Source organism: Phalacrocorax aristotelis, chromosome 1 (assembly GCF_949628215.1).
Source record: "Phalacrocorax aristotelis chromosome 1, bGulAri2.1, whole genome shotgun sequence".
NCBI classification, from domain to species: Eukaryota; Metazoa; Chordata; class Aves; order Suliformes; family Phalacrocoracidae; genus Phalacrocorax; species Phalacrocorax aristotelis.
In genome coordinates this window covers 23725647-23752261 of record NC_134276.1, presented here as the reverse complement: position 1 = coordinate 23752261, position 26615 = coordinate 23725647, and the positions used below count along the sequence as shown (strand labels likewise).

The 26615-nt window shown below is 47.5% G+C and overlaps 1 protein-coding gene across 2 annotated transcripts in view; it reads left to right on the top strand.

Annotated features, from left to right (window-relative positions):
* The first annotated feature begins 10876 nt into the window (after nucleotides 1-10876).
* The window catches only part of FLT1 (fms related receptor tyrosine kinase 1), a 112355-nt gene continuing 96616 nt past the window's right edge, over nucleotides 10877-26615 (top strand). For both annotated transcript variants that reach the window (XM_075084226.1, XM_075084233.1), the window contains exon 1: nucleotides 10877-11075. In XM_075084226.1, coding sequence (XP_074940327.1) covers nucleotides 11018-11075 — 58 coding nt within the window. In that variant the 5' untranslated portion in view covers nucleotides 10877-11017. The remainder of the gene's footprint in view (nucleotides 11076-26615) is intronic.

Here is a 26615-nt window from a genome sequence, read left to right as displayed (position 1 = left end):
TTAGGTTTTCTTTTTGATGGCAAGCGTGCACATTTAAAGAAAATTATTTGCATTTTCTCATAATGAGGCACTGTCATTCATTAATCGGCCAAAGTGCTTCCACCCTACAGATGGACAGCTGCCAGAAAACAGTCAAAGCCAAGAGCCTGACCGTGCTGCTCTTGCTGGACATAGAATTCCCTTGGAAATGGGTTTTGTAGCCCATTAAGAGAGGCAGGAACTCGCCTTTAACGAGAACTAATAAGAAGGTTTATAAGAACTATTTTAAGAGTAAGAATTGTTCTTTTAAAAACTCTTTTAAGGAAAGATTAACACTTTAAGAATTATTTAACAAGGATAGCCGCAGCAAAATGGAATGAACCTAAATATCAAAGATCCAAATACCCTCTTTTGGACCGATGTTGATCCTTCTGGAGAGGGAATAAAGTGCTTGGGCCTTTATTATTTATTTAAGAGAAAGAAAGCCATGATACTTTTAAAGCCTCTGACAGAAAAGCGTGCCTCCCGAACTGCTTTTGAAAACACGGCAGCTCTTCTTCAGACGTTCCTTAGCTTTTCCTGCTAGTCAGGTGCCGGGGCTCGCAGCTGGCCCGAGCGCCGGGTACCCTGTGCCGGCCGGTGCCGAGTGGAGCCCCCGGGCCGGCGGCGGGGACCCAGGCGCCTCGGAGCCCTGCGGGGTGGCGGGTCCCCGCTCGTGCCGGCCTGCCGGGCTGCCGGCAGCGGGGGGCGCCGGCAACGGGGGGCGCCGGCAGCGGGGGGCGCCGGTAACGGGGGCGCCGGTAACGGGGGGCGGCGGCAGCGCCCGGCTCCCGCCGAGACGAGCGGTACCGCCGTGCAGCCGTGTCCCCGGGCGGCGGTGGAGCCCCGGCACCGGCGGGGGAGCCATTAGCTCCTTCCCCAAGGTGACCAAGGCTTTGCAAGTCATCTGCATTTAACGGGGGGGTGAGGGGTGGAGGGGGGGAGGCAGGAAGAGGCTCTTAATCCCTGGTGTCTTTGTTCCGGCTTCCACACTTCGGAAGCGGGGCTGAAGCCGTGTGATCGCTTTTTATGGAAAAGGAAAGACATTTGCAGGCACTTTGGCGCATCCTGGCCGCCTGAGCGGGGCGGGAGGAGGGCGAGGGGCACCCCGGGACCGGCTGGCGGCCGCCCGCCCCGCGCCCCCCGCTCCGCCCGCCGCTGCCCCCAGCCCCAAGCGCGCCCCCGCTTTTCTACACACACCCACCCCGCCCCCCCAAAGATCAAAAGCTCCTTGCTGTTGCAAAAGGACTATTTTCTCAGGCCTCCTTCCCCACCACGGCTTTGTGAAAAGGACAATAGACTCCTGTGTCAGTGGTGTTGGCACCAGCCTTGCATAATACAGGAAGCAGCATTTCCTTTCGGGGGTGGAAAATTAACTTGGATCGTGCGTTTCTCTTTTTATTGCTGACCGTACACACCCCGGGAAATTCGGCTCTCTGGCTCTCGGGAAGGGAAGCGGCAGCAGCCTCCTCTCCGCATCCTCCCCGGAGCAGGGGAAGACCTGATCGGGGCTCCGCTGCCCGCGGGCAGGGCCGCCGCCGCGGAAAGAGCGCGCCCCTCTCCGCCCGCCCCGGGGCTCCGCGCCTTGGGGCTCCGCGCCCGGGGGCTTCCCGCCCGGGGGCTCCCCGCCTGGCCGCCGCCTGCCGCCGCTCCCCCGCGGTGCAGCCCCGCGCTCGGGGGGGATGGGGGGGGGGCGGGAAAGGCTCCCCCTCACGTCTCTGCTGCGCCCCCGGGTTCCTGCCGTGGGTTTGTCCTGCTCTCCCTCCGACTGCCTTGGGCTGAAGGTGGCACGGGAAGTCACAGCGTCTCCTGGGTCTTTGAATGGGAACGCAGCCTGCTCATCTCCTCCTTTGGAAGGAAAAAAAAAAGCAAAAGGGACAAAAAAGGTCTATTTTTAGTGGGAGAGTTAAAAAACCCCGAAGAGCTGTGCCCTTTGACAGCTCGTGCCACCTGTAGAGTCCAACTCCGTTAAATAACTTTTATCCAGTTTCTTCTAATGAAGTTAGCCCTTGCACAATGCTTGCCCCAGAAAGGCCACACACTTGTTAATAAAACATTAAAGCATCTTTCTAATCCAGCTCTTCCCAGGAGATGCTCAACCGTTGTATCACACGGTTAAAAAAGACATAGTCCTGTATTGAGATAGACCGTTGGGGCAAGTTTTACCTCGGCAAACACTGTGTTTGTATCCACAGTTTTTCTTCAAACGATGTTATGTTCTTTGTTGCCTTGGGGCAAACGTGGGTTTGGATTCAGTGATTGCAGCCCAGTCCTGGCTTCTTCATATCTTCCCTCTGTCTGCCCGTTACTGGGACTGAGGAGAAGTCAGTGCAAACAGAGGATCCCAAGAGAAGTCCTGTCACCTAAATCTTCTGGTCTGCTCTTCCTGTCTTTTCCCTTTTGCCAACGACAACCTAAACCTTGGCTTCAGGAGATGAGTTGGTAGATTTGCAAGGTAAGGACACACATGAACTGTATCAGCAGCTCCTGGTACATGTGAGATTAGTTTATGCACAGGTCATTCTCCCTCCTACACCTGTGCTTGATCCTGTCTGCTGGACCAGGTGACAAGAGAGCATTCCCAGACCAGATTTCAAAGTGCAGATGGGGATGGGCAGCTCCGAGGCTTGCCGAATCAGTAGGCAACCCTTTTCTACCCCCACGTTGTGCTGATCTGCCAGTTACAGTTTTCCTACGCTGCAGGAAGCTAAGATACTCATTTCGTAGACATGACACTGTTGCATCACTAAGGTCATAACTGCCCACACCACCACAAGCATCTCATGGAACTGGAAGAGAAACAATCTTTTAACTCAGTCAGTTTCATTATTTTACTTGGTTTTTCAACACTTTTTTATGCTTTATTTTTTACTTATTTTCAAGGAAATATGTGGTGGAAAAGAGCTCTTTTAACACTCTTGTCTTGAAAATCTCAGTCATGCCCAGAGACCTAAAGAAAAGACAATTATAGTGCATTTCAGAGGAAGCTCTTTTATTTCCCCCCAGGCCACTGCAGCTCTCCTTAGTCTTCCTCTGTAAAACGCTATCCTCCCTACTTGCAGCTGGAGCTGGAGGTAGCTCTGACATGATTCTGGGCAAACACTGCAGCTGGCGATAGCGCTGATGAGGTTCTGGGCAAACATTGCAGCGGGCCCTCTTTCTTTCCACCTGTCTGGTGGAATTCCACTGCTACTGATTTAGCCCAGTTGGACCTCCCTGGGCCCAGAGCTCCTATCTTGCACCCTGAATCCTTGCTCCTGAAATTGCTCTGCTTGCAGTCATATAAGTGAACCAGCATGTGGGGCAGGGAGTACACGAACCCTACTATCTGGGGCACATGTGGTATAACGCATTAGTGCTGCAGGACCTTGGCAGTGCTGTACATATCCCACATTTCCCAGTACAGCTCCCAAGATATCCTGTGAACGTAATTTATGCAGTCAAATAACGGTTTGCTTTTGTTCACATTTTATATCCGATTTGTTCCAAAATAATCAGGACATAGGCATTTGTGCACATCACTGAGTCACCAGCTTCTCTGTGAGCAGCAGCTGCATGGGCTCCCGGCGTGGAGGCCTGGTTTGTATTATGGTGAGGGAAACACTATGCCTCTACGTGCTAGTGTTTGGGGTGGTAAGAGGAAAAGAGCTCCTCATTGTAAGGCTGGTTTTCTTTTCACAGCCCAATATTTTCTTGGGTAGTTTTCCCTTTTTGACATGTTTTAGTTTGGTTTTGTGGTTCTTCTGCTGGACTTCCGGTTGTCTTTCCCACTGAAATGCAGTGACTGTGGCCCAATTCCACAGGGAGGAGATGCAATCAGTCCTTTCATGTGGCTTTACCTCTTTCTAAACACTTATCCTGGTACATTCATGTACTGATGCCTCCAGGAAAGGCATATATATCCTCTGGGCTAAAGGGAAGAGTGATGGCTGGGGACTGGATTTCAGATGCCTGGGAGATGAAGCTGAGGGTGCTACGTCACCGCCACACTAACCCAGCTATGCCAAAAGTAGGTCATTGCTATATTGATGCAGGTGTGCATGCGCAGGAGTGGGGTCCAGCCCACGCACGTGTGCATGTAGTGGAAATGCTTACTAGCATTCTTCTATTGTACTGTGTTTTTCAGGGGCAAAAAATCCTTGTTCCACTCTTTTTTTTCCTGTTTAGTGAAATATCGCTGAATACACAGATAAAATCAATTGTGTAGCATTTTGAAAGAAAATGTGTATTGTTATAGAGTTTGCTTTTAGTAAGGGGGGTGAAATCACTGGCATTCTGCTGTGTGGACCTGACAGGAAGAGATGCAGGCAGAGCCAAAATCATGTTGGATGTGCCAGGGACCAGCGAGGGCCGGCTGCTTCCCGAGTGAGCCAAACACAGTAAAAAGGCAGGTGGGAGTAGTCGCGACACCGGTATGAGAAGCTGGTACGAGGAATGGCAAGTCTGGGTCAGGATCAGGTCCAGAGAGAGTGGTCAGGCTCAGATACATCCTGGTGATCACGCAGCAAGGTCACAGTGATGAGGCAGGTCTGAGGGCAAGCCAAGCCAGTGGGTGCAGGTCAGAGTTAAAGTGGCAGAGGTACAAGACCAGGTGCAGGTGTAGCTGCTGTGACACAACCATGGTGTAGCACAAGCAGGGACCACTGGCACAACCTCGGTTCCAAAGCAGCTCGCAAAGGACAGGAGGGCAGACCCTCGCCTCTAGCTTTTTCCACAACAGCTACTGCCAGCAAAGGCACTGACCGTGTACTCCACCAGCTAAACTCCTCAACTCAGCCATGAAAATTGCTGGAAGAGGGGTATTCTCCAGGCCTGAGTACTGCAGGAGCTCTTACTAATTAGCTTCCTAACCTCCTAATGAGGTAATCTGATTAATTGCTCATTTCAGTTGACTAAGTATAATAAAAAATGAGCAGCAGTGAATTACATGCTCCCTTTGCTTCTACTTGCTTATTGTGGCTGGACAGCTTTGCTTGCTCTGAAAAGTGGACTTAGCCATGATGTGGGAAGGAAGTTTGGATGAAGAGGTGACACAGTCACTGCTCTGAGCTGTTGCACCCTTCTGTGAACGATGGGCAGCAGATCTGTGGGTTGTCCTGCAAGGACTAATTCTTTGCTGCAGCTTTTGACTGTCATTGCCACACACATGACAGGGTACAGAGCTAGGAGTCTATATAACATGAAGTAAAGATCAGCCTTACTGAGGGAAAGCACAACCACGGCTATAGTTTATGTCTCTGCATACACTTACCTATGCATGTGCCTGGTGGGCAGGTACAAGTAGCTGTCTCAGTAAACACCGTAGTACAGAGAAGAGGTCTCACCTTTTTCTTCTCACAGTCCTGGAGAACACTAAGGAACTTTACTTTTTGGTTTACATGCAGCTTTCTATGTAGTGGGCACATCCAAATAACAGCAGCAGCTGAAGTTATAATGATGATGGTAAATGGGATTTACTTGATAATGTGTTTCTTAATCTCTGTTCCCACTGTAGGGAGATGGGACCAGAAGATGTCAAAATAATGGCGATTGAAAACACCTCACTGAAAGAGAGAGGAAAAGAGAGTCAGAGGAAGGCATTGAGTAGAGTAGACCCAGTCCATCTTGCCTAGGATCTCACTCCAGGTTAGTCTCCTGAGTAGCTAGATCAGTATAAAAAGCTCCAATATTCTTCCAGTTACAGAATCACAGAATCACAGAATCACAGGTTGGAAGGGACCTCAGGGGTCATCTAGTCCAACCTTTCCAGGAAAAGCACAGTCTAGACAAGATGGCCCAGCACCCTCTCCAGACGACTCTTGAAAGTGTCCAATGTGGCCGAGTCAACCACTTCCCTGGGCAGATTATTCCAATGGTTGACTGTCCTCAGTGTGAAAAATTTCCCTCTGGTGTCCAATCGGAATCTCCCCAAGAGCAATTTGTGTCCATTCCCCCTTGTCCTCTCCATGTGACTCCTTGTAAAAAGGGAGTCTCCATCTTTGTTGTAGCTACCCCTTAAGTACTGGTACATGGTGATGAGATCCCCTCTAGGCCTCCTTTTCTCAAGGCTGAACAAAGCCAGTTCTCCCAGCCTATCCTGGTATGGCAGGCTTCCCAATCCCTTGATCACCTTGGTGGCCCTTCTCTGGACCCCTTCCAGCCTGTCCACATCCTTTTTGTAGAGCAGGGACCAGAACTGGACACAGTACTCCAGGTGTGGCCTGACAAGCGCTGAGTAGAACGGGATAATGACTTCTTTATCTCTGCTGGCGATGCCCTTTTTGATGCAACCCAGCATCCTGTTGGCCTTCTTGGCCGCAGCAGCACACTGGTCACTCATGTTGAGCTTTCTGTCCACCAGGACCCCCAGGTCCCTTTCCACAGAGCTGCTCTCCAGCCAGGTGGATCCCAGTCTGTGCTGCACTCCTGGATTATATTTTCCCAGGTGCATGACCTTACACTTGTCCGTGTTGAACTTCATAAGGTTCTTGCTGGCCCACTCTTCCACTCTTCCAGCCTACCCAGATCTCCCTGCAAAGCATCTCTCCCTTCTGGAGTGTCTACTTCCCCACTCAACTTGGTGTCATCAGCAAACTTCATCAGGCTACACTTGATCCCATTATCCAGACTGCTTATAAAGATGTTGAATAACATTGGGCCCAATATCGATCCCTGGGGGACTCCACTAGTGACATGTTGCCAGTTTGAGAAAGAGCTATTTACCACCACCGTTTGGGTGCGGCCTGTCAGCCAGTTCCCCACCCGCTGCACAGATCACTTGTCTAGGCCATAACGCATTAATTTCTCCAGGAGGAGGCTGTGGGGGACCATATCAAAGGCCTTGGAGAAGTCCTTGGAGAAGTCTAGGTAGACAATGTCCACTGCCCGCCCCATGTCAACCAGGCAAGTCACAGTTCACTGTCTCTCTCATTGTGCAGGCATGCTGTAAGCTGTATCAGTGAAAGAACCCAAGTTATAAGTGGCCCTCCATAGAAAGCAGGCAAGCTACATTCTGAATTATTTCACCAAATTATTTTACTCTGAGCCCCAGAACCAGTTGTGAGCACCAGAAATGGTTGTGCCAGTCCAATTGGCAAGGGACAAGGTACTATGAGGAAGAAGGAGGCTCCTGCTGGTGGACAGGGTGCATTGGACCCTTTCCCACTGGCTCTGAAAAAATGTTAATATTTTTGGGTGATCAGCTGAAATATTGCTTTGCTTAAAGTTTTGGTCCTGGGAGCAGCCAGTCCTCTTAAAGGAAGTCAGTTGGCAGATGCAGATTCTGCAGAAGAACTGCAGAGGAAGATCCAATCTGCTTTGCTTTGACATCTTTCCTTCTGTCCAAACAGCTGGAGCTTGGGACTGTCTCAAAGGCAGTCTAGTCTGTTCCTGTAAGGCGTACCTCTCTGCTGTGAGTACAGATAATCATGAGGCTCCTCAGCTGTAACTCCAGTCCATGCAGTCGTCTTCTAGGGGCAGGCACCTGCTATGCAGGTGCTGGTGGTAACCTTTTGTGTAATGCTCAGAACATTGGAGTCACTGCCACAAGTTGCTATTTTGAGCACCAGTGCAAATAAAAAATTGCTTCTATGCCTGGAAAGTCAGGTCAGGTTGGGACAATATCAGCTGCTGGTGTGAGTGGGATTTTCCAGGCTCTTTATTTTTGCCAGGTCCACAGAAACTGTTGAAGTGATTCCTCCCAGGAGCCTTAGGTAAAACCTTAACCCAGGATGTTCCAAGTGTTCTGCTTCCAACAGGGATTAGAATCCACAACCTCAGGATGTGTTCCAGCAACTTGACTAAGTCATATTTGGGTTGAGAGGAGTCTCTACCTCACCTAACTCTTATAGCCAGACATGTGACTCATGAAGACTGGCAGAGAGCAGACAAGAGGCAATGCCCTCATTAAGTATTCAGCTATAAAAGGTCCTATGTGCTCAGGGTGGTGTCTGTGTTTCTTTGCAGCATGGTAGTCTGCTGCTCAAGGTGGACTCAGGAGCTGAATGCCCTGATAACTCGTCTTTTCAATCAAATTTCCTGTTGCTCATTTTATATGCTGTTCCAATGAGTCTTGTTGGCAAGGGAAGGGTACTGGATGCATATGGGAGAGTTGGTGCTTTTCCTGACTGACAACTTGATGATCTTAGGGTCAGATGTATGGGTTGTTGAAGCAAAAAGCTTGGTAGAAGCTATCTTCCTCCAGAGCAGGGTAAAATTCAACAATACAAGCTATTGCTGGGCTGCAAGTGAACGCTAAAACCAGGTGTTATCTATTGTGAAGGCTACTTTTCTTTTTTTTTTTTGTGGCTTCTGTAGTGCTGGAGATTGAACAGATAGATGATCAGCCATGCAGCAATGATGTTTGCCCAATATATTCCAAAGAGGGCTTACTCTCAGCTGCTAAATTTGGCTGATTTCCTTTCCAGTATTTAGAAATAGTCTTTTTAACAAACGCTAGAAAAAGGACATTTCCCACATTTCAGAACTGAAGGGAACGGACCAACAGTTATGTATCCTTTATTCCAAGGATGAAAATTGTCCTCACATGTGTCACCCACAACTTAGTATCAGACCAAGGCCTAAGATTCTGGTATGAAGAGGTCATACTGCCTGCAGGATGGGCATTTGCCTGGGATGGGTCTATGACCAGCCTTTTAGCGTTTGTTTGGCCGTAGCACCTAAACCACTCTTCAGAATAAGTTCTCACCCTACTAGGTGTTGCCAGTTACATGGTGGTACACACAAAAAAAGATCAAATAGGTTCCACACAGTCTTCCCCTTCACACATGCACTGTCCATCTGTCCAGGTGCTTCAGCCTACGTGCTTAGAGGTGCCTGTCATCCAGTTCCAGGCACAGGCTTTCCACTGTACCTTCATTCTGCTTTATGGGGATGTCTGCTGCCTCTTTCTTCCCTGGATCTCACTACTGGGGTCTTGTCAGTCTTCATGCAGGCTCCACATCTTTTCTCTCCCTGGCTTTAGTGTATGAAGAGTGATGAGGGGTTACGAGCAGATCTTCATGTTTGCCCTCCCTGCTCCTCAGCAGCACGGGTGGATCAGTAGCTGCTGACATCTGTTGGAGAAGGAAGGAGGTATGTCTTGCCAAAGTGCTGTTCAAAAGGCCTTTGGAGGGCCATGACTGAATGCAGCTGTGATGTAGGAGGTGTGAAGAGGGTAGGGAGGAGTTGGTATGACATGGCTGCTGGGTTTGTGATGGGGCCTGCATCATCTTAAACTCAGCACGTACTCAGCGTCGGGTAGGTCAAAGGCAGGGACATAGAGTTCCCTTAGCTCCTTCCACAGGGGGCCCTTGACGGTCTGAGCTGTCAGGATGCCCAGCATCCTAGTTCTGGCTGGTTTGTCCTCACTGGCTGACTGTTTTCCCAGCTGCTGTCTTCTCCACTGGAGGAGGTGATTTCTTATGAGTCATCATCTTCGGGAAAGAAAGCTCTGGGTTCTTCCCCCCATGGTGTGAGCAGATGAGGGAGAAGGTATCCATAACTATTTTATTTTCAAGGCCTAGGCTTGGGGCAGGAAGACTGGAAAATGCAGGCTTAAATTCTTAGCTTAAGGTGTCTCTAACAAATAGGAGTTGGACAGAAGCATGCAGGAAATATTCCCACCAACTTTAAACTTGAAAGTTAAACAGTTCTCAAGTTAAAAACAACACCAACTTCTCACCTTTTTTCTTGCACAGGATGGTCTGGTGGGACACAGGAGATCTGGGTTCTATTTCTGGTGCTTGTCACCAGCTTCCTATGACCTTGGACTAGCCGCCTAACCTCTCTATGTGCCTCCATTTCTGTCTTTGTAAAATGGGGGTGATCACATTTACCTGCCCCATGCAGACACTCTTGTGACTTATTTCACAGCATAAAAATATGGGAAGGGCCATACTGGGTCAAACCGAAGACCTGACTCACCCAATAGCCTTTCTCTGGCTACACAAGGGAAAAGTGGAGACACGGGGCTTGAGTTTTGCTGCCATGGTCTCTCCTCTGGTCTTTCACAAAATAAAACACGTATGGAAAACATGAGGTAAGTGCACAGGGAGGACAAATATATTTCTAGGATGGTCCTGGATGTCACAGGGTCAGCAAAGGCCAGTGCTGGCAGGGCAGACTTCTGGAGCATCCTTAGCCAGTGCTGCCCCTTCCTGGCTTCCCTGCTCTGAGCGCTCAGTGCTGCTGGCAGGGGACCCGTGCTGGTCCGGCTCAGGCCCCGCACAGGGCAGGCTGCCCCTCCGCTCTCCCTCCCCAGGGAAGGCGGGGAGAGGAGCCCCGGGCCCCCAGAGTCTGGGCAGCACTTTGGGGGCGCTCCCAGCATCGTGCCCGGCAGCCGGGGAAAGGCTGCGCAGCACCGGCCCGACCCGGTCCCCGGCCCAGGAGCCGGCGAAGCGACGCGGCGCTGCCGGGGTCTTCTTGCGGAGCAAGAGAGGGGCTTTGCGGGTCGGGGACCGCCGGGCTCTGCGGGTCGGGGACCCCAGCGCTTCGCGTTTGCTCCGGGACTTGCCAAGTCCGGTGCGCTCCTTCCCCGGAGGAGCCCTGCGGCGGCCGGGCGGGCGTCCAGCCCCGCTTCGCTCCGTGCCCCGGCAGCGCGGCGGCCCCGGCGGCTGGAAACTCCCTGCCGGCGACCGGGCGGGCGGCGGGGGACGCGTCCCGGGGAGGGCGTGCTCCCGGCGGAGGATGTGGGCCGGAGGGGGGGGGGGGGGGGGCGGAGGGGTGCGCGGTGAGGGGTGGAGAAGTTATAAATCAGCGGGGCTGAGGCTGGCTGGTAATTGATGTCCGCGGGAGGTGAAGCTGGCAGGGCGGCTCGCAGCGGACACTCCCTTTCCGCGGGCCGGGGCGGGCGGGGAGGGCTCCGGGGCTGCTGGATGCGGATCCCGCGCCGCGCCGTTATCTCCAGCACCGCAGGAGGAGCCCGCGACCGAGGAGAGCCCGTCGGAGCCCAGCCGGCGCCTCTGCCTCTGCCTCGCTGCCGTGGGCAGGGGAAGAGCCCTGCGCTGCCGCGGGCAGGACCATGCTCCCCCGGCTGCTCCCAGGGACCGTGCTGCTGGCAGCCGCCCTCCTGCTCACAGGTAAGGGTCCGCCGGGACCCGCTGCCCCATCCAGCCCCCGCTCCCGCAGCGACGATGCGCCTCCTCGGCGGCGCCCCCCGGGACCCTGCCCGGCCCCGACGCACGCCGCTTTGTGGGATGGTGCCATCTGTCGCCCCCTCCCCTGGGCAGGCGATCCCCGCTTTGCAGGGGGTCGCGAACCGCCGCATCCCTAGCGGTCTTTAGCCTCCGGATCCCCGGCGGCGTGTCCCGGGAGCGGCGCCCCGGGGGTGCCGGCGGTGCGGAGCCGCGGTGGTTCCCCTCCTCCGGGCAAGGCGGCGGGGCCGACGGGGAGAGAGGCGAGCCTTTCCTGGGCACGGGGGAGAGCCGTCCTGGGAGATGTCCCTACCGGTGCACCGCGGAAAGCAAGCATGTCTTGGCTGCAGGGCAGGCTTCTTTCCTCCCCGCTTTGTTCCCAAGTGTCAGCCTCTCCCCGTTCTGCCCGTGAACGGGGAAAGGTGCCTGTTTCCTTCGCAAAACCCCAGGTCCTGCTGCCTCCCGCCCGGGCAGGACGGCGGAGCGTCGGTCGGGGCCGCCCGCGGGGGCTGGCCGCGCGGGGACCCGGCGTGGGTGTCTCTGGAGAGCGGGATGGAGCTGCTCTCCGGCGCCTGCATCCCGCAAGGCTGCGTGTGCCGGCATGGATCCATGCGAAGACTTGTTTCTCTGAATCGAGTTTTATTTTACTTTGAGAGAGTAGCCGTCCCTGCTGGGCCGGAGCGCCGTGGTGGGGAGCGCGTCCCTGCGTTGCGTTGCTGGTCACCTGGGAGCGGGGATGCGGGGGTGCCGGCCACGGGCCGCTCCCGCGTGGGCTCATCGCACCGCAGGGCTGCCGACCTGTGGGGCTGCCCCGCGGGGCAGATCTGCGACCCCGCAGCCCTTCCCGCACTCGGGCTCCCCGAGTCCCGCACGGGGCTCCCAGGTGCGCCGCGGGGCGCGGCCGTGCGCGGCTTCGCGCAGCATCGCCGCCGGGTCTGGCGGCCGCTGGGAGAGGGAGCAAGACCCGGGCGGGGAAGGAGAAAACCCCGAGCTCTCCCCGTGGCGGGCGCTGAGGCCGGTGGCCGGGCAGGGCAGTGTTCCCGCAGTGCGGCCGCCCGGCCCGCCACGCTGCCCCACGCAAGTTGCCAAGGGCTCGGTCGGCTCCGCACCGCCGCCACCCCGCAGCAGCGGCCCCGGCGTGGCGGTCCCCGGGCCCTGCCCGCGCTGCCGGCCGACCGGGAGCGGAGCTGGCGGGGCCGCTCCGACGGGACTTTTTCCTGCTCGGGAAGTGCTGATTCATCAACTTTGATATAGATAGATAGGTATTCTCTTTTTTTTTTTTTTCTTTCTTTCTTTCTTTCTTTTCCCCAGGAAAGTGCTAATTTCCCCACATTATTTGTCTCTGCCAAGGAGGTTCTTATGCCCAGGACGAAATAGGCACAGGCATGGGACACCCACCCTGGATACAGGAAATGTGGGTTCAAATCCTTGCCAGGCTTCCTTCACAGCTTGAGCTTGAACTTCGGTGTCCCGCTCCCACATGGGCTCCTGCAGTGACCAGCTAGGCTAGGGGACTGGCTTCCTCTTTCCTGTCGGAAAGGTTTTCCATTGTGCAAATCATGGCAAACCCACTGCCCAGGGAGAAGGTGGACTCTCTGAGCCAGGGGCTGTAAGAGACCCTGGTTCACCTTCGTGTTCCAGGGACTGTCAGGGACATGCACAGCCTTGACCAATACCAATGGGAAAAACTTGCCCCTTTTAGAGGGAAACCAGCTGCTCTGGGTGCTGGGCACAAATCCCAGGGTCAGCTCAGGTGCGGTAGGCACCAGAAAGATGCTTCTCTGTAGTTTGGCTGAGTGCCTTTACAACTGTTTTGCTGGAAATTTATATCGCCCCCCTTAAATGTGCAATAGACTGTGTTCTGAATCAGAATTTAGACTTTTCCAAACTCTCTGATTTTGTTCCGTTGTCTTCTTCTGGAAAGTAAATGATCCTTGCACAGCTTTGTTTGGACATCCCAGGTAGGTTGATCACGTTTCTTCTGAGTCAGTGGTAAAACTCTCCACATTTGCATTTGCACAGAGAGTTTCAAAGTGAAACACTCTGTTGAAGTGGTGGAATATTTTGTTCCACGCATCTCCCTATGCTTCACTTCCCGTTTCACTCTCATTCACTGCCTATTTACCTAAAGCTCTTACTCACGCTGTCCAACACTTCCCATTTCAAGTGCTCTTGATGAAACTCGATTCATCACTGCCATATGGTCCACTCTTGTAATTCAGTCTCTGCGGGTGTCTGCTGAGCTTCCATTTACTGGCAGATACTAGAGGAGATTCACAGAAATAGTCAGGAGTTACTAGAGAGAGCTTCATAAGGAAGCAACAGAAGGACGTCTTTCAGCTTATATAGATGTCTATTTTATAATTTAAATTTCCCCAAAGCAACATGCAAGCTACAAGCTGTAAGAGTCCCCATTTGAAAAACGAGATTAATGAAATTATGTTTCTTTGACATGTGAGTGTTGGGCACTTTGGCTTTCTTGTATTTCTAGGCACACGCGTGGTTTGGCTATCTTTGGGAAGACCGATACTTTTGCCTGTGTTTTGCATAGGGCTCACATAGGTTTCCTTTATAGTATGTATATACTTACTTCACAAATTGTATCCCATACATTTATGCTAAAGACTACTCATAATGGTCAACATGAAAATGTTGCTATATTAAGTTCAATCTCCCAATCCTAGTCTTTGTATGACAACAGTTTTAATTGATAGCATTTGGGAATGTGAAGGACTGGGTTTAAACCCTGAAAAAATCAGATTCTGCAGCCCAGGTCGAGGATTATGTGGCCACATTTCCAGAAGCATAGGGAGGTAGTTTGGCTTTATTTCCAGCTGTCCACACAGAAGCAATACCTCACAATTAACAGCCAGAAGGTAAATAGACCCTATTACAATCTTATCTGTGAACAGTGCTATACCAATCTCAGTTATTCCAGTTGGAACTAGATCATCAAAATCCCCAGCGAAAGATGAACTTTTCAATTTCATGGTCAGCTGGAAAAAATAAAGGAAGAAATTCCAGGTCAAATCTAATCAGTGCTGAGGTTAATTTCTTGCAATAACTAACCTGACTTCTCCCAAAGTGCTCTCCAGGCGGAAGTTCATACGTTAAGGTTTCAGTTTGGTTTGAGTACTCAGCTGAAACGGCTGCACAGGCACACAGCTAGAGCGGTCTAATTTGGGATTAGGGCTGGAGATCTTAATGGAGTCCAGAAAAACTCAGTTTCCCACTTCTTCTGGATCTTCATGGAAACTGGGTTCTCTTAAAAATTCTAGACTACATTAATGTAAGGTCAAAGAGTTAGACCCTGCTGTATAGCACAGGTTTTTAAAAAAGGTATACATGGGGATTTAAGTATTAAACTTTCCGGCATTGCTAAAGAAAATCACTTACATCACTTACTGATGTTTTACCAGACAGGTGTGTTGCTCATATGCTCTCCACAAAGCCAGATTTCATTCTTGTATAGCTGGTGTAAATCTGGAGCAATTCTTCTCAGCTAGGCTAGCATCTTTTAGATTTACGGTTCATGCTGGAGGAAATCAGGACTTGGCCTGTGTCCTAGTAAAGATCTTCATATCCTGAAGCACCCAATGTATTTAAAATCCTAAACACTTGCCATTGGGGAGATCTGAGGATTTTTTTTTGTAGTGGTGTTTTTTTTTTTAACATGTAAACAATAACAAACAAGCTGAGACTACTTTTTGTCAGATGCTTCAAAGACAGAAACCAGTAGCCCTTCACAGAGTGTGGGTGTATAGGACAAAAGGAAATTGTCCAGATTTCCAGGTCAGTTGCTGAGTCCTTACACTTTAATGTGGTTTGGAAACTTCAAGCACAGTGTTTATCAACTTGATAGTTTTCATGTCTGACTGAGATTGGGAAAGGAAGAAGCTCAGCGGATGAGGGTTAAGGTTTGGCGTTTCAGAAGTCTGTGTCCAGTGGGGCTCTGGTGGGCCCTTGTCAGCAAAATTGTTCCTTTGAACCCCCCAAAGTTAGGGGTTGGCACTTCCTGCTGCAGCCCTAGAGGGAATAGAAAGCGAGACTGCTGTAAGAGTAGCTTTGCCATGAAGCATAAGGTGCCCAACTACAGTCACCTCCGCTCTTGGAGGCAAGTCTCTTCTATTGGTGTGAGACCTTCAAGAAGCAAACTGCTCCCTTGGAAGTCATGCTTTATCTTTAGATCTCACCCCCCACCCCCTCAGAAGTCTCTTTTGTCCCTCTATCAATATTTGTAAGAATGTGGGGAAATGTTTCTGTGTATATTTGAGCATGAATTCCACCCACGGACAGCGCCAGGCTCCTCTCTCTTTGCCCTTGTGATGCATCCTTACTATGCATATTCCTGCAACTGAGAAACAACCTTTCCCAAGCATTCCCAGCTGGGAATGGCTTGACTTCTTAATCCACTGTGTAGGAACTGCTCATCCTAAAAATGGTCCAGTGATTGTCAGGAAGGTGCCCACGCAGCTTTCTCCTATCAGAATGTGGAAGTTCAGTTTCATTCCCCCATGCTTGGAGGTCAGCACTACTTAAATCCTGGTGGTTAGAAGAAAAAGATATACTGCAAGGAGCAGTTTGAAAGTGAAAATAGAGGCATTAGTGCTCTCTCCAAAGCCAAGCATGGTACAATAGCATGCCTTTTGTGACCAGCAGAATGTATTCATGCTGGAACCAAGTAAAGCAATAACGTTGAGAAATACAAGGGTGTGGGAAAAGAGATATGAAACTATACATTTCAGAGGTACTTTTGTCTGAAACCTAAGTCTTGAGCCATTGAGATGTATGGAGAAACTTGGACTGGGAGTGTGGATGACTGTTTCTTCTATATTAAGTCATGTTTGGTATTTGTTTTTTTTTTATTGTGGCACGGTGGGTGGAAATGTGCCAGCCTAAAGAGGAGGATGATTTTGCTCGTGACGCATCTGTATTATTCAAGACTATTATAGATGCTTGTGAAACAGTTAACTGATTTATTCATCATCTTTCCCAGATTTTTGTTTGGCTTGTGTTAACAGAGAAGTAAAAGGTTCATGTTCACCATGACCTGATTTCACTTTGCATTGTTTTTCCATCAAATCCTTGTTGATTTTCAGTACCAATGTCAATTCGTTCATATTCACAATGTTAAGTCACCCCTATAACATATTTAGGCAGACCACAATCCAATGTGATGGGATTGACACTGATAGCTGCTTGCATGATTCCAATACTTTTCTAGACCGTGGGGCTACTCTTTCAACATTCACTGCTATGTGGCACTAAGCACTCCTAAATGCAATATCTTTTACATCATATTCCCTCTTCTGGAGCCACGGCCTTGAAACAAGGTGCTCTTTGCCATTAGAGCAGTTGAAAGATGAGGAAGTGGTTAGAAGGAAGCTGTTTCTGTCACTTCAGTGGGTTGGAGATGCTGTGGCAATGTGGTGACGTTATTTCCGTGCCGTGTCTGGAAGAGGAGGCTGAGCGGGCAGGGCACGGCGGCCCTCACAGAGCCAGGGACCCCTGAGCAGATGTCTCTGCTCTTTGGAGGTTCCCTTGGGAAGCCTGTGCTCTGGGAACAGGCCCCCCTGCTTAGTGCGTGGGGAGAGGCAAGGGATGAGTGTGAGGGCGTTTCATGAGAGGAATTTCACAATTTCACATAGTTCGCTTAAGCATCCTTCCTGTGGGATTCTTCCCTGCCATGGAGCAAAGGAATTTGCCCCTTTTGTTCCCATTGTCATTCCTCTGTGGAAAAACCTCTCATCAGGATCACCGCGGACTAATGTTAACAGAAGCGTGAGAGTTGCCATCCTGGATCAGACAAGGGCTCTATTTAGCTCCGTGTCATGTCTCTGGTGGAGTCCAACATCTGATCTTCAGGGGAGGTTCAAGGAACCTTGCAGGAAGCAGTTATCTGATAAAATTCTCCAGAGAGGAAATTTTTTTGTAGTATGATCTGAAATCCACTATTATTTACTAAGAAACCGTGGGATTGAGGGTCAAGGAAACTAAAATTAGTGTCTGTCAAAATCTAGGTGTTGTCTATGTTTATGGCAAATGGATATAACATAGTGGGATCAAATGGCATTATATTGTATAATACAAAGAATTTTCTTCTTTTGTTGTGTTGGTAGCATTTGGGGTGAAAACCTGACTGTCTTTGTTGCATCCAGTGCTATAATTAGTGTTCATCCTAATCTGTTTTGTAAGTATTAATGTTTATAATTTCCCAATGTAAATTGAGCCATAGGCAAGCATGCCAGAAGGTTTCTGTGCGTGCACCTACCATAGACTTTGAGTTTAAAAATCATTTAACTGCAGAATATGTTCAGCCTCTTGAGCTGTTGCAAAGGAGCCCTCTTTTCTGGCAAACTTTCCTTCCAGTTCAGTGAGAGTTGTTCTGGTTCTCACCTCTCTAGTTTAAATTGTTGTGTTGCATATAGTTATTTTCCTTTGTTTTGAACCCAGGGCTTTTGGTTATAGCTCTGTTTGATAGGTTAAAGTAGGGTGGACAGAAAGTCAGTTCCCAGCTTTGTCTTTTGTTTTTCTTGGAGTGTTACAGGACAGTTCAGCCATAATGGTGGAGCATTGGAAACAGTAACCGGTAGCCTTCAGCAAAGTGGAAATTCTGCAACTTTGTTTTACCCTTTCTTTTATTTAGTTCCTAATTTATGTCTGTGTGCACAGCTCAATGATAGTAGAGCCCCAAATGGATTTGATATGCCTGTGTGGCTGGCTGAGCTGGCAGGCTACTGGCAGGTAGGCAGTTTGTCTGCTTAGACATTTTGCTTAATTTGTCCTGCCGGGGAACCTGTGACAAAACTTAATCATTAAGTTGGTAAGTAAATTGCATTGGGTCAGGAAAATCTACCGCCTTAGTCTATACAGGAATTTTAAATTCTTTTTCAGTCTGTTTTTAATGTATATGCTTTGTCTTTGATACCATATCAATACTTTCCTGCTATGCTAGTTAATGGAATAAACTTTCCTCAAAAAATATCAAACTGATGATTATGCGCTGGGATGTCTCATGGTGGAATTAGAGCAGAGGTGCAGTGGTTGCTGACATGTGTCAGTAAGTGATAGCGTAGACCTGATGGCTCACAGACATAAGATGGCTAGGGCTACCCACTCTACTTTAGGCAGCACAGGTTTATCTTGTGTGGAGGCATGAAACCATACTCCTGGGTGAATGCCAGTGGCTATCACATGCATCAATTTTGAATGGGCAGATGGAGTCACAACCGCCTCTCATCTGCAATGGCCTGAGCAGGGTCTCCCTGGAGGGGCCAGGACAGGCACGTCGAGGTGGAGGGGTACATATGGGAGCCGCACGGACCTGTGCTGGATGTGGCTGTGAAAGTATCACTACAGCCTGGCTCTGCTACAACCAGTCCTTACTGAGAACAGCCTCAGCAGACCTAGTTTTTTAAGATGAGCATTCATTCTGTTGGAGGGAAGACCAGACTAAGGTGGACACAACTGTGATGTTGCTCTTGTTTTTCTCAATGCACACCGTATATTTGTGCAGTTTGCCCCTTTGGTGTGGTTTACCAAAGTGACGATCCCATGAGAGTCCATGATGGAGGTGTCAGACTGTACATTGGATTGCCATTTTCAATTACATATGCTCAATGGGGAATAAAAAATTTGTGATTACAGCTGATTTTAATCCTTCCCTGTGATTGCTTTCCCCTTATATAGATAATGAAATGAGCACCTTCACCAGGCTAGATGTTGGCAAAGGTGCTCATGTCAGATGCTAAGTTTCTAGACTCATTAAAATTGGATGGATAAAAGAGGAAACTAAGATTCTTTTTTTCCTCCTAGGCTCTCTGAATGTTAAATTTTTAAATTTTTTTTTTTAGTGGCATTATGTAAAGTGCCTGTGCCCATGCTCAGAATGACCTGGTGACTTTAGGGCAGACAGGACACACTGTTCTGACAAGCTGGTGAAGCTAGTCAGGCAGGTATTGCCTGGGCACAGCACACTGAACTGCATGGCCTTGGCTCTCTTTGTAGCTTTCCAGCTGCCTGGGTATGATGGGAAATGGTAATACTTTCAATTGGTAGTAACAGAAGCCAGATTTATTTCAAATAACCAACTGTGATTTCAGCTTGTTAAATTTCCAGATCTGAATTTTTAAATTAACACCACCTCCCCCCCAGCTCTTTAATAAAATGGTTTTACCACAGGCTTCTGCAAGCACAGCCTTACTTAGCTGGGGCAAATACTGGCAAAGTACTTGATATTTATTGGGGAAATAAATATTTGTTTACATTTACAGCTTTTTAACATATTGGCATGATAGTGTGTACGGCTCAGAAACATTAATGAAGTGCTATCAGAATTGTACTTGCTCTATTTTTAGCTACAGGGCGTTTTGCTTTGCCTCTATAGCATCTGATCTTTTATCAGTGTGTATACACCTTTAGGGACAGCGAAAGCATAGGGATAGTAAATAAACTCTTTTCACTTGTTCTGAGGTCCAGAACTGAGAGGGGAAGGACACACTTGCTCAGATAATAGACATACACATCTTTCTGTGCCTGTGAAGACCTCTCTTGGGTAGTAGCATATCCATTTGCCCTGCTGGCTGATTTTTAATTCCAGGGCATGAAGTCGGGGTCAAGGCATTTTAGTCTGCCCAGGACTTCTAATCTGCTGTAATAAACCCTATGCTCTTCAGACTCTATTAGGATGCTGTATCATACAACAGCGCAGTGCTCTCATCCATTAACCTATCCATTTTCTTGGCTGATTGTTATGTCCTAATGGTACTTTAAATTCTTAAATTATAGCTGAGATTAATCAGATTTAAGCATTTGATCCAGAAATAACTGTGCATGTGTTGCAAAACATCAGATCGGGTATTCAGAATGTCCCTTCTGGACCTGGAAGGGACAAATCAATAAACTGATTATTTTTATACATCAATGTGTACTTTGTAAGTAAATAGCTTCCAACAATTTTCTTGATCTTGAAAGCAAATGATAACACATTTCAGCCACAACAGAGGCCTGTATGTGTGATAGATCTGTTCAGGAGTGAGACAGCTTGAACCATGTCTTCTGCCCTGACTGTGTTTCTGTCTGCCGGCCGTGTACCAGCACACAGGGTGCTTCTCTTTGCACAAGAGCAAACAGAAAACAGGGACAAAGCTACCTTAGAGTCCAAGAACCCTTGGTTAACAGGTCTGTTAACCCTTGCAAGTCCCCATAGCCCTTAGTTGCCTTGCAAAGTTCTGCTTTGACGGAAATAGAAGTTATGTTTTGCTGTTTCAGATCATGAGCTTGCTAGACAACTGTCAGTGTCAGCTTGGGGCATAGGCATACCTCCTTGCTACCTCACAGGTATGCTGTCTTAGTTTTGCTTCTGCAGACCTTAGGTGGGATGTTTGGATTTTCTGCAGAGAAGTGGTATGAAATTAGGTATATGAAGGACTCTGATGTTTCCTTTAGGATGGGGACCTAGATGGCATCTGAAAGACCTGGAGATACTGCTCTGCACCTCAGAGTTGCTCATGGTTTGGCACTGTAGGTCTTTCCTGGAGGCTGTTTCTAAGTCCAGGCAATGGAGATGGTGCTTTTACCTCTGGGTGCAGGAACCAGACTGCGCTGCCTGCTTTGCCTGTGCCTGAGCACTAGAAACCCAGGCTACATAGATGAAACAGGGCCTATTGCTGCCATGGAGGGGAATAAGTAGCTTCTTCCAGTATCAGTTCTTCCCAGCCACTAGCAGTCACACAAGTAGAAAGCTTCATTATCCAGAGTGATCCCTTCTCCCTCTAGCCCTGTGGCAGGGCCAGGCCAGGCTTTTGCCCTTCAGGCAGGAAAAAAAAAATTTTCCAATCACCACTCCAATTTTGAGACAATTCTGCCTAGAAGTTTTTTTTGTCTTATAAATGCAAGTATTGATGCTGATGGGAATCTCAGTGTTGATTAAACTAGGAGGAACTGCTGGTCAGTGTTTCTCCTTATGGTCACATGTAAATCAAAACTTTAAATGGATCTTCAGAATTGACCACAAGTTCCTTTTTCTCTCTCCCTTTTTTTTTTTTGAATAGAGTGATTTGGTGTAATGATGAAATTGTAATTATTATGGATAGGTACAACTGTTTAACAACATTAAAAAAAGTTATATTTACCCATGAATGGCCTGAAGTACCTTTAGAAGAGTTGGTAATACAATAGCTTGCCAAGAAGAGCTCTGAAATACAGAAAACTACCGATAACTCAAATTTAATTACAGAACGGAATAAAGCTGTATGCCCCTAAGCTGGTGGCCATGCTCTGGTTTAAGGTGCTGCAGATCAGAGTGAGCTCATTTTCACTGGAGATGCACTGAAGGTCAACCCACTGGGTACCATGGTCCTAAGCATTTCAGCCACGTTCTGCAATTGCTTGTTAGTTGCACACACGCGGGTATTCCCGGTCCCTTCAATGGGATGACTCATAAGGAAGTGCTCATAAGCAAGAGTAAAGTCCTGGGCTGCATTTGAACTGAATGACCTGTGTTTCAAGGAGCACAGAGAGGTGAAGACCCTATTAAGAAATCATGTGCACTTTTTTCCAGTTCAGGAGTGTCCTCCTCAAAACACATTTTTGCTGAATGTGTTTGAATCAGGAGGAAATGATATTTGATGGTAAAAACCACAAAGAGTCAGTTATATTTAACAAGCCTTAAAACACGTGCAAATCCAACAATGACTGAAACAATTACTTCATGATGAATAACATTATTGCCCACAGATGGCACTTTAAACCCAGAAGGTCAGATTCTTTGTATACCGTGAAGTTACAAAGACTGATAGTTCTTCTAAACCTTTCATTGTGCAGGTGAAAAAAGATTAGTCAACATGTTCAGGATAACTGGAGTGGTTGGAAGGCAGTCACTCAGCCTCAAATTATGAAGATGTTAAAAGTAAAAAGCCACCAAACCTGTTACTTTAAGGAAATGTCTAATAACTTCTAATATCATATGTTTTTTTTCAACTAAACCATAAAGTTAGCTTTTGCGTTTACTTTCTTTAGTCAAAGATAGCAGAAATTCACAGTGTATAAGTGGAAACTTAAAAGTAAAAGCTGGAAAAATCAGAATGGGGATAATAATCCAGAACATGGTCCCAATTGTAAGTTCAGCAGATCTATCCTTTTCAGAGAAATGGAGGTTTAGCTAAAATCAGTGGAAGTTTGATCATACGTGCATGGTTACTCAGATGTCTGTAGAACTGAACTCACACATCATATTAGAAAAATATATACGTGTTCGTTTATTTTATCTTTTTTTTCATTTTAATTACTTGTAATCAGTGTCTAGTACTGTGAGGAGCAGGGAGTTGGACTCGGTGATCCTTATGGATCCCTTCCAACTTGAGATATTCTATGATTCTATGAAATTTTTATTTACTTCATTCAGAAGAGCATCACCATTTTTGCAAGGCAGAAAATAGTTGAAGAAAGTTTATTCTTCTCTTCCTTTACAAATTACAGAATATACCCTCTGCTTTCTTAAAAAAAATATTTCTCCTTCCCTTATTTTAGACAGAATGGCTAACTTTGGCACCCTAAACTAATGTTTGCTCATTAATTAAGCAATCCTGTTGACTCACTTTCACATGTACCTAATAAGCCTTCCGAAACAAATAGAATACACACACAAAAAAAATCACCCCTTTCCCTATGGGAGGAGATTCTTCAGTTATCAGGATTAATTAGTTCTCTTGTTGTCACATGAAAAGAAGTTGCACCCCCAATGTAGGTCAGTGTGAGGGTAGGCTGCTGATCGTCGCTTAGTGACAGGCGCAATGATAAGTGAGCGTGTCCTGTTGAGCCATGACCCTTCAGAAAAGACAGTGTCAAGTGAAATGCACCGAGAAGGTACATCGAAGGCATAATCTACTTCTAAATATTGACAGTAGGAATTTCCCTGCTATTCTCCTTCCTTTTTCTTTTCTGGTAAACATGTCAAACTCTACTGCATTTGTACTCTGCATCAGTTTTGAAGCATTTAAAAACATAAGGAAGCTAATGACCCATGAATAGATAGGATGTCAAATACAGCTATTTTTCTTCAAGACTTAGCATCTTGTTGGTAAAAGCAATGTCTTGCATACTTGCAAAACAACAATATTGGCTTAGAAATAGGATCTTTTACTTCAGCTTTTTGTGAGTGAAAAACTAAACGAATGAATATATAACCAATCTGATATACCATGCCAAATATATTGATGTTAGGTCATGAGTATGAATATGATCAAATACTGGAGTTAAGGTTCTAAAATATACTTGAAATCAATGATGAAATGCTGGCTTATATAAATGAGAGCAAAGTCAGACAAACACTAAGCACTCCTTAAGATCCCACTCACAATATTTACAAATACTGCAGTATCTTTTAGATATACGTAATATGTGTAAAAGGGCAAAAGCTTGAATATGTTTCCAGTATATCTGGGTTTCTTTTCTGCCTGCGGGATGGGGTGAAAAGATTAGGGTTTGTTTGTTTGTGGGTTGTTTTTTTTTTTTTTCAATTGTTCTGACATACAGGCTTCCAGGCTGTCTTATTTTGTATGCTTGATTTAAGATAGATCTTGAGATTTTAATGTGGATGCCTTTGCTTATATCCCCATAGAGTTACCGAGACAAAAGTTTGTAACATTTATAATGTTTTCCTCTCCTTCACATTTGGCAGACTTTGTAAACAACAGCAGCCCACATTCCCAGTGCTGGTCTCCTGATCCCGGCATGTGTCAAGCATGGGCATGGTGCTGTGTGGCTGGCTTTGCTCCTAGGCAGGGTGCTGGTGCCAGTGCTGGTGCGGAGCAAAGCCAAGCACTCAGCACCGCAGTCATGACCAGGCACTGCAGACTTGCTTTTCTGCCTTGCTCTCAGCGCCTGTCACTCACATGGATTCTCTACCTTTGCATCAGTTTTACACTGGAAGCAACAGACGTGTTGCTCTCTAGCAACTGGGTTGAGTGTTGCAACTCTAGCAGCTGGGCTTTGATCCTGATGGTTTCCTCTGGCAGACCATTACTGACGTTTTTTCATACTTGTTGAACTGTTTGTAAACACCATTGCGTGCTTTCAGCTTTTCTAGATGCTGAAATAAGGAGCAGTTCAGGGCCCCTCAGTTCAGGAAGGACAGGGAACTGCTTGAGCAAGTCCAGTGGAGAGCTACCAAGATGATCAGGGGACTGAAAGGCTGAAAGGCTGAGAGACTTGGATTTGTTCAGCCTGGAGAAGAGAAGACTGAGGGGGGACCTCGTCAATACCTATAAATATCTAAAGGGTGGATGTCAAGAGGATGGGGCTGGACTGTTTTCAGTGGTGCCCAGTGACATGACAAGGGGCAATGGGCACAAGTTGGAACACAGGAAGTTCCACCTGAACATGAGAAAAAACTTCTTTCCTGTGAGGGTGCCAGAGCAGTGGAACAGGCTGCCCAGGGAGGCTGTGGAGTCTCCTTCCCCGGAGACATTCAAAACCTGCCTGGACGCGGCCCTGTGCCCCCTGCTGTAGGCATCCCTGCTCAAGCAGGGGTGTTGGACAAGATGATCTGTATAAAGCTTAAGGCCAGGTTCCCCACTGAAGTAAGGAACAAGATTCATAAAGCTGGACATAAATGCTGCCTTCTTGGGAGAGCATCTGAGCCTCCAATTCTGGAATGACAAGAGGAATATGAATGAAATCCAGGAATATGGTGGTTTCATGAAACTCAGATTGTTTAGCTGGAGGACATTGGCAAACCCTCTCCACCAAAGAGCCTGGGTTGCTCTTCACAGAAGCTGCCTGAACTGTTGTAACATCTTATCTCAAATTTTCAGTGTTACTTTCAGGGACATTATTTCAGAACTGCAAATGAGTAGACTCATAAATCATGAGCATCTATAAGAGACTATCCCATAAAAGCATAGTGCGCTATTTGGCAGACCCAGCATTTCAGAGCTGAGATCCTTAAATGGTAGGTGAGAAAAATGTGTGTTTGCAAGGTATCACATAATAAATTGCTTATTCAAAGATTTGCTTCATCTTTTTTTCCCCCCTCTTAATATTTCTAGTTAGAAGTATGATTTTCTAGACAAATCAAGGAGGAAGTCTGTGTATTTGTACAGTATGACCACTCAAACTTCTGGTAATAGTTGTGGTGCAGTTCAGAGGACCTCTTTACTCTGAAAACTTGTTATGCCCTTGCTTGAAGCCTGTTTAAGTGAGCTATAATTTAGTTTATGTCTATGTCTAAGTGTACGCTTTAAATCTTCTTTTGAATAGGGGTGGATGTTAGTATATACAGAAAAACTATTGGAGCCACAGCTTAAATAGATATATACAGGGCTAAAACGGAAAAAATGCAGATCAATATAACTTAGATGCCAAAGATATGTTAAAAGTTAGTTAACCCCTACACTGTACATTTCCTGTATTGCTAAGGAAGAGAAACAGGTCTCTGAAACCTCTATCAAACAGTTTTAGAGATCTAATCTGCTATTTGCTCTTTTCATGAATTGTGCTAGGTAGTCCAGGTGATTTAGGTCTTTTGTCTCCACTGAAGTTATAAGGAATTAGTAGGAAATACTTACTGACAAATGGAGCATAGCTGGCTTCTCAGAAAAGACCCCCAAAACCAGCAGATGAGAGCAGTGCTGCTTTACCTTTTGTACAAAATCCTTGTACTTTCAACATCTCTCTCCAAAAGTGGAGGCCTTGCTCAAACCAAAGGAGTTCAAGTCCACATCTCAGAACCAAGTTTTGCCATTCATCATCTAATCAGAGGCCTCATGTGCTGGTGGGTGAAAACTGCTGAATTTGGAGCAGCCGTTGATTTTGGGAGGTTTATACAGCCAAAATTTAGCCACCATTCTCAGCTGGAGTTGATGTCCAAAAGTTCCTTCTATAGTCAGTGAAAGAAGGAAGCCTTTCCAGTGGGTGATCCATAGCAGCCAAATAAGATTCAGGTATTTCTGCTATGTTTGGTGCATAGAGTTGTTCATGTTTGCCTGTGGCAGAGACCTCTTGGAATGGCTTCAAATAACTAAACTGAAACTGTACTTGACTGTGTTCTAGTGGAAAATCCACATTGCCTTTGTTTATATTTTGCTGCTTCTCTTGTATGTTGACAAAGAAAAACTTTCTCTTTGGAGTAAAGTGGTCTGGGGTACTCTCTGCTCTTCTCTCACAACACTGAAATCTTCATAAATTGCACTCGGGTCCAGATTTAGACTTAAACACGTTTTCAACTTTAACTGTTTCAAAATATTTTCTTGTTATGTTCCTAGCTTCTGGAACACTTTGCTGTCAGTGCAAGGGCAATGGGATGGATCAAGGACTGTTTCTTCTCTAAGGCATGCATTTCTGTCTGCTTGCCATGAAAGCTTTCGTGGCCATAGCCTGTTATGGGGGCCTTTCTAGCCCTTGCTGGCTTGATGAGATGGAAGGTCTGGTGTTCCTCTGGTCTTCTGACATGGGGATTTTTCATGGATTTCCTAAAAATTGCCTTTA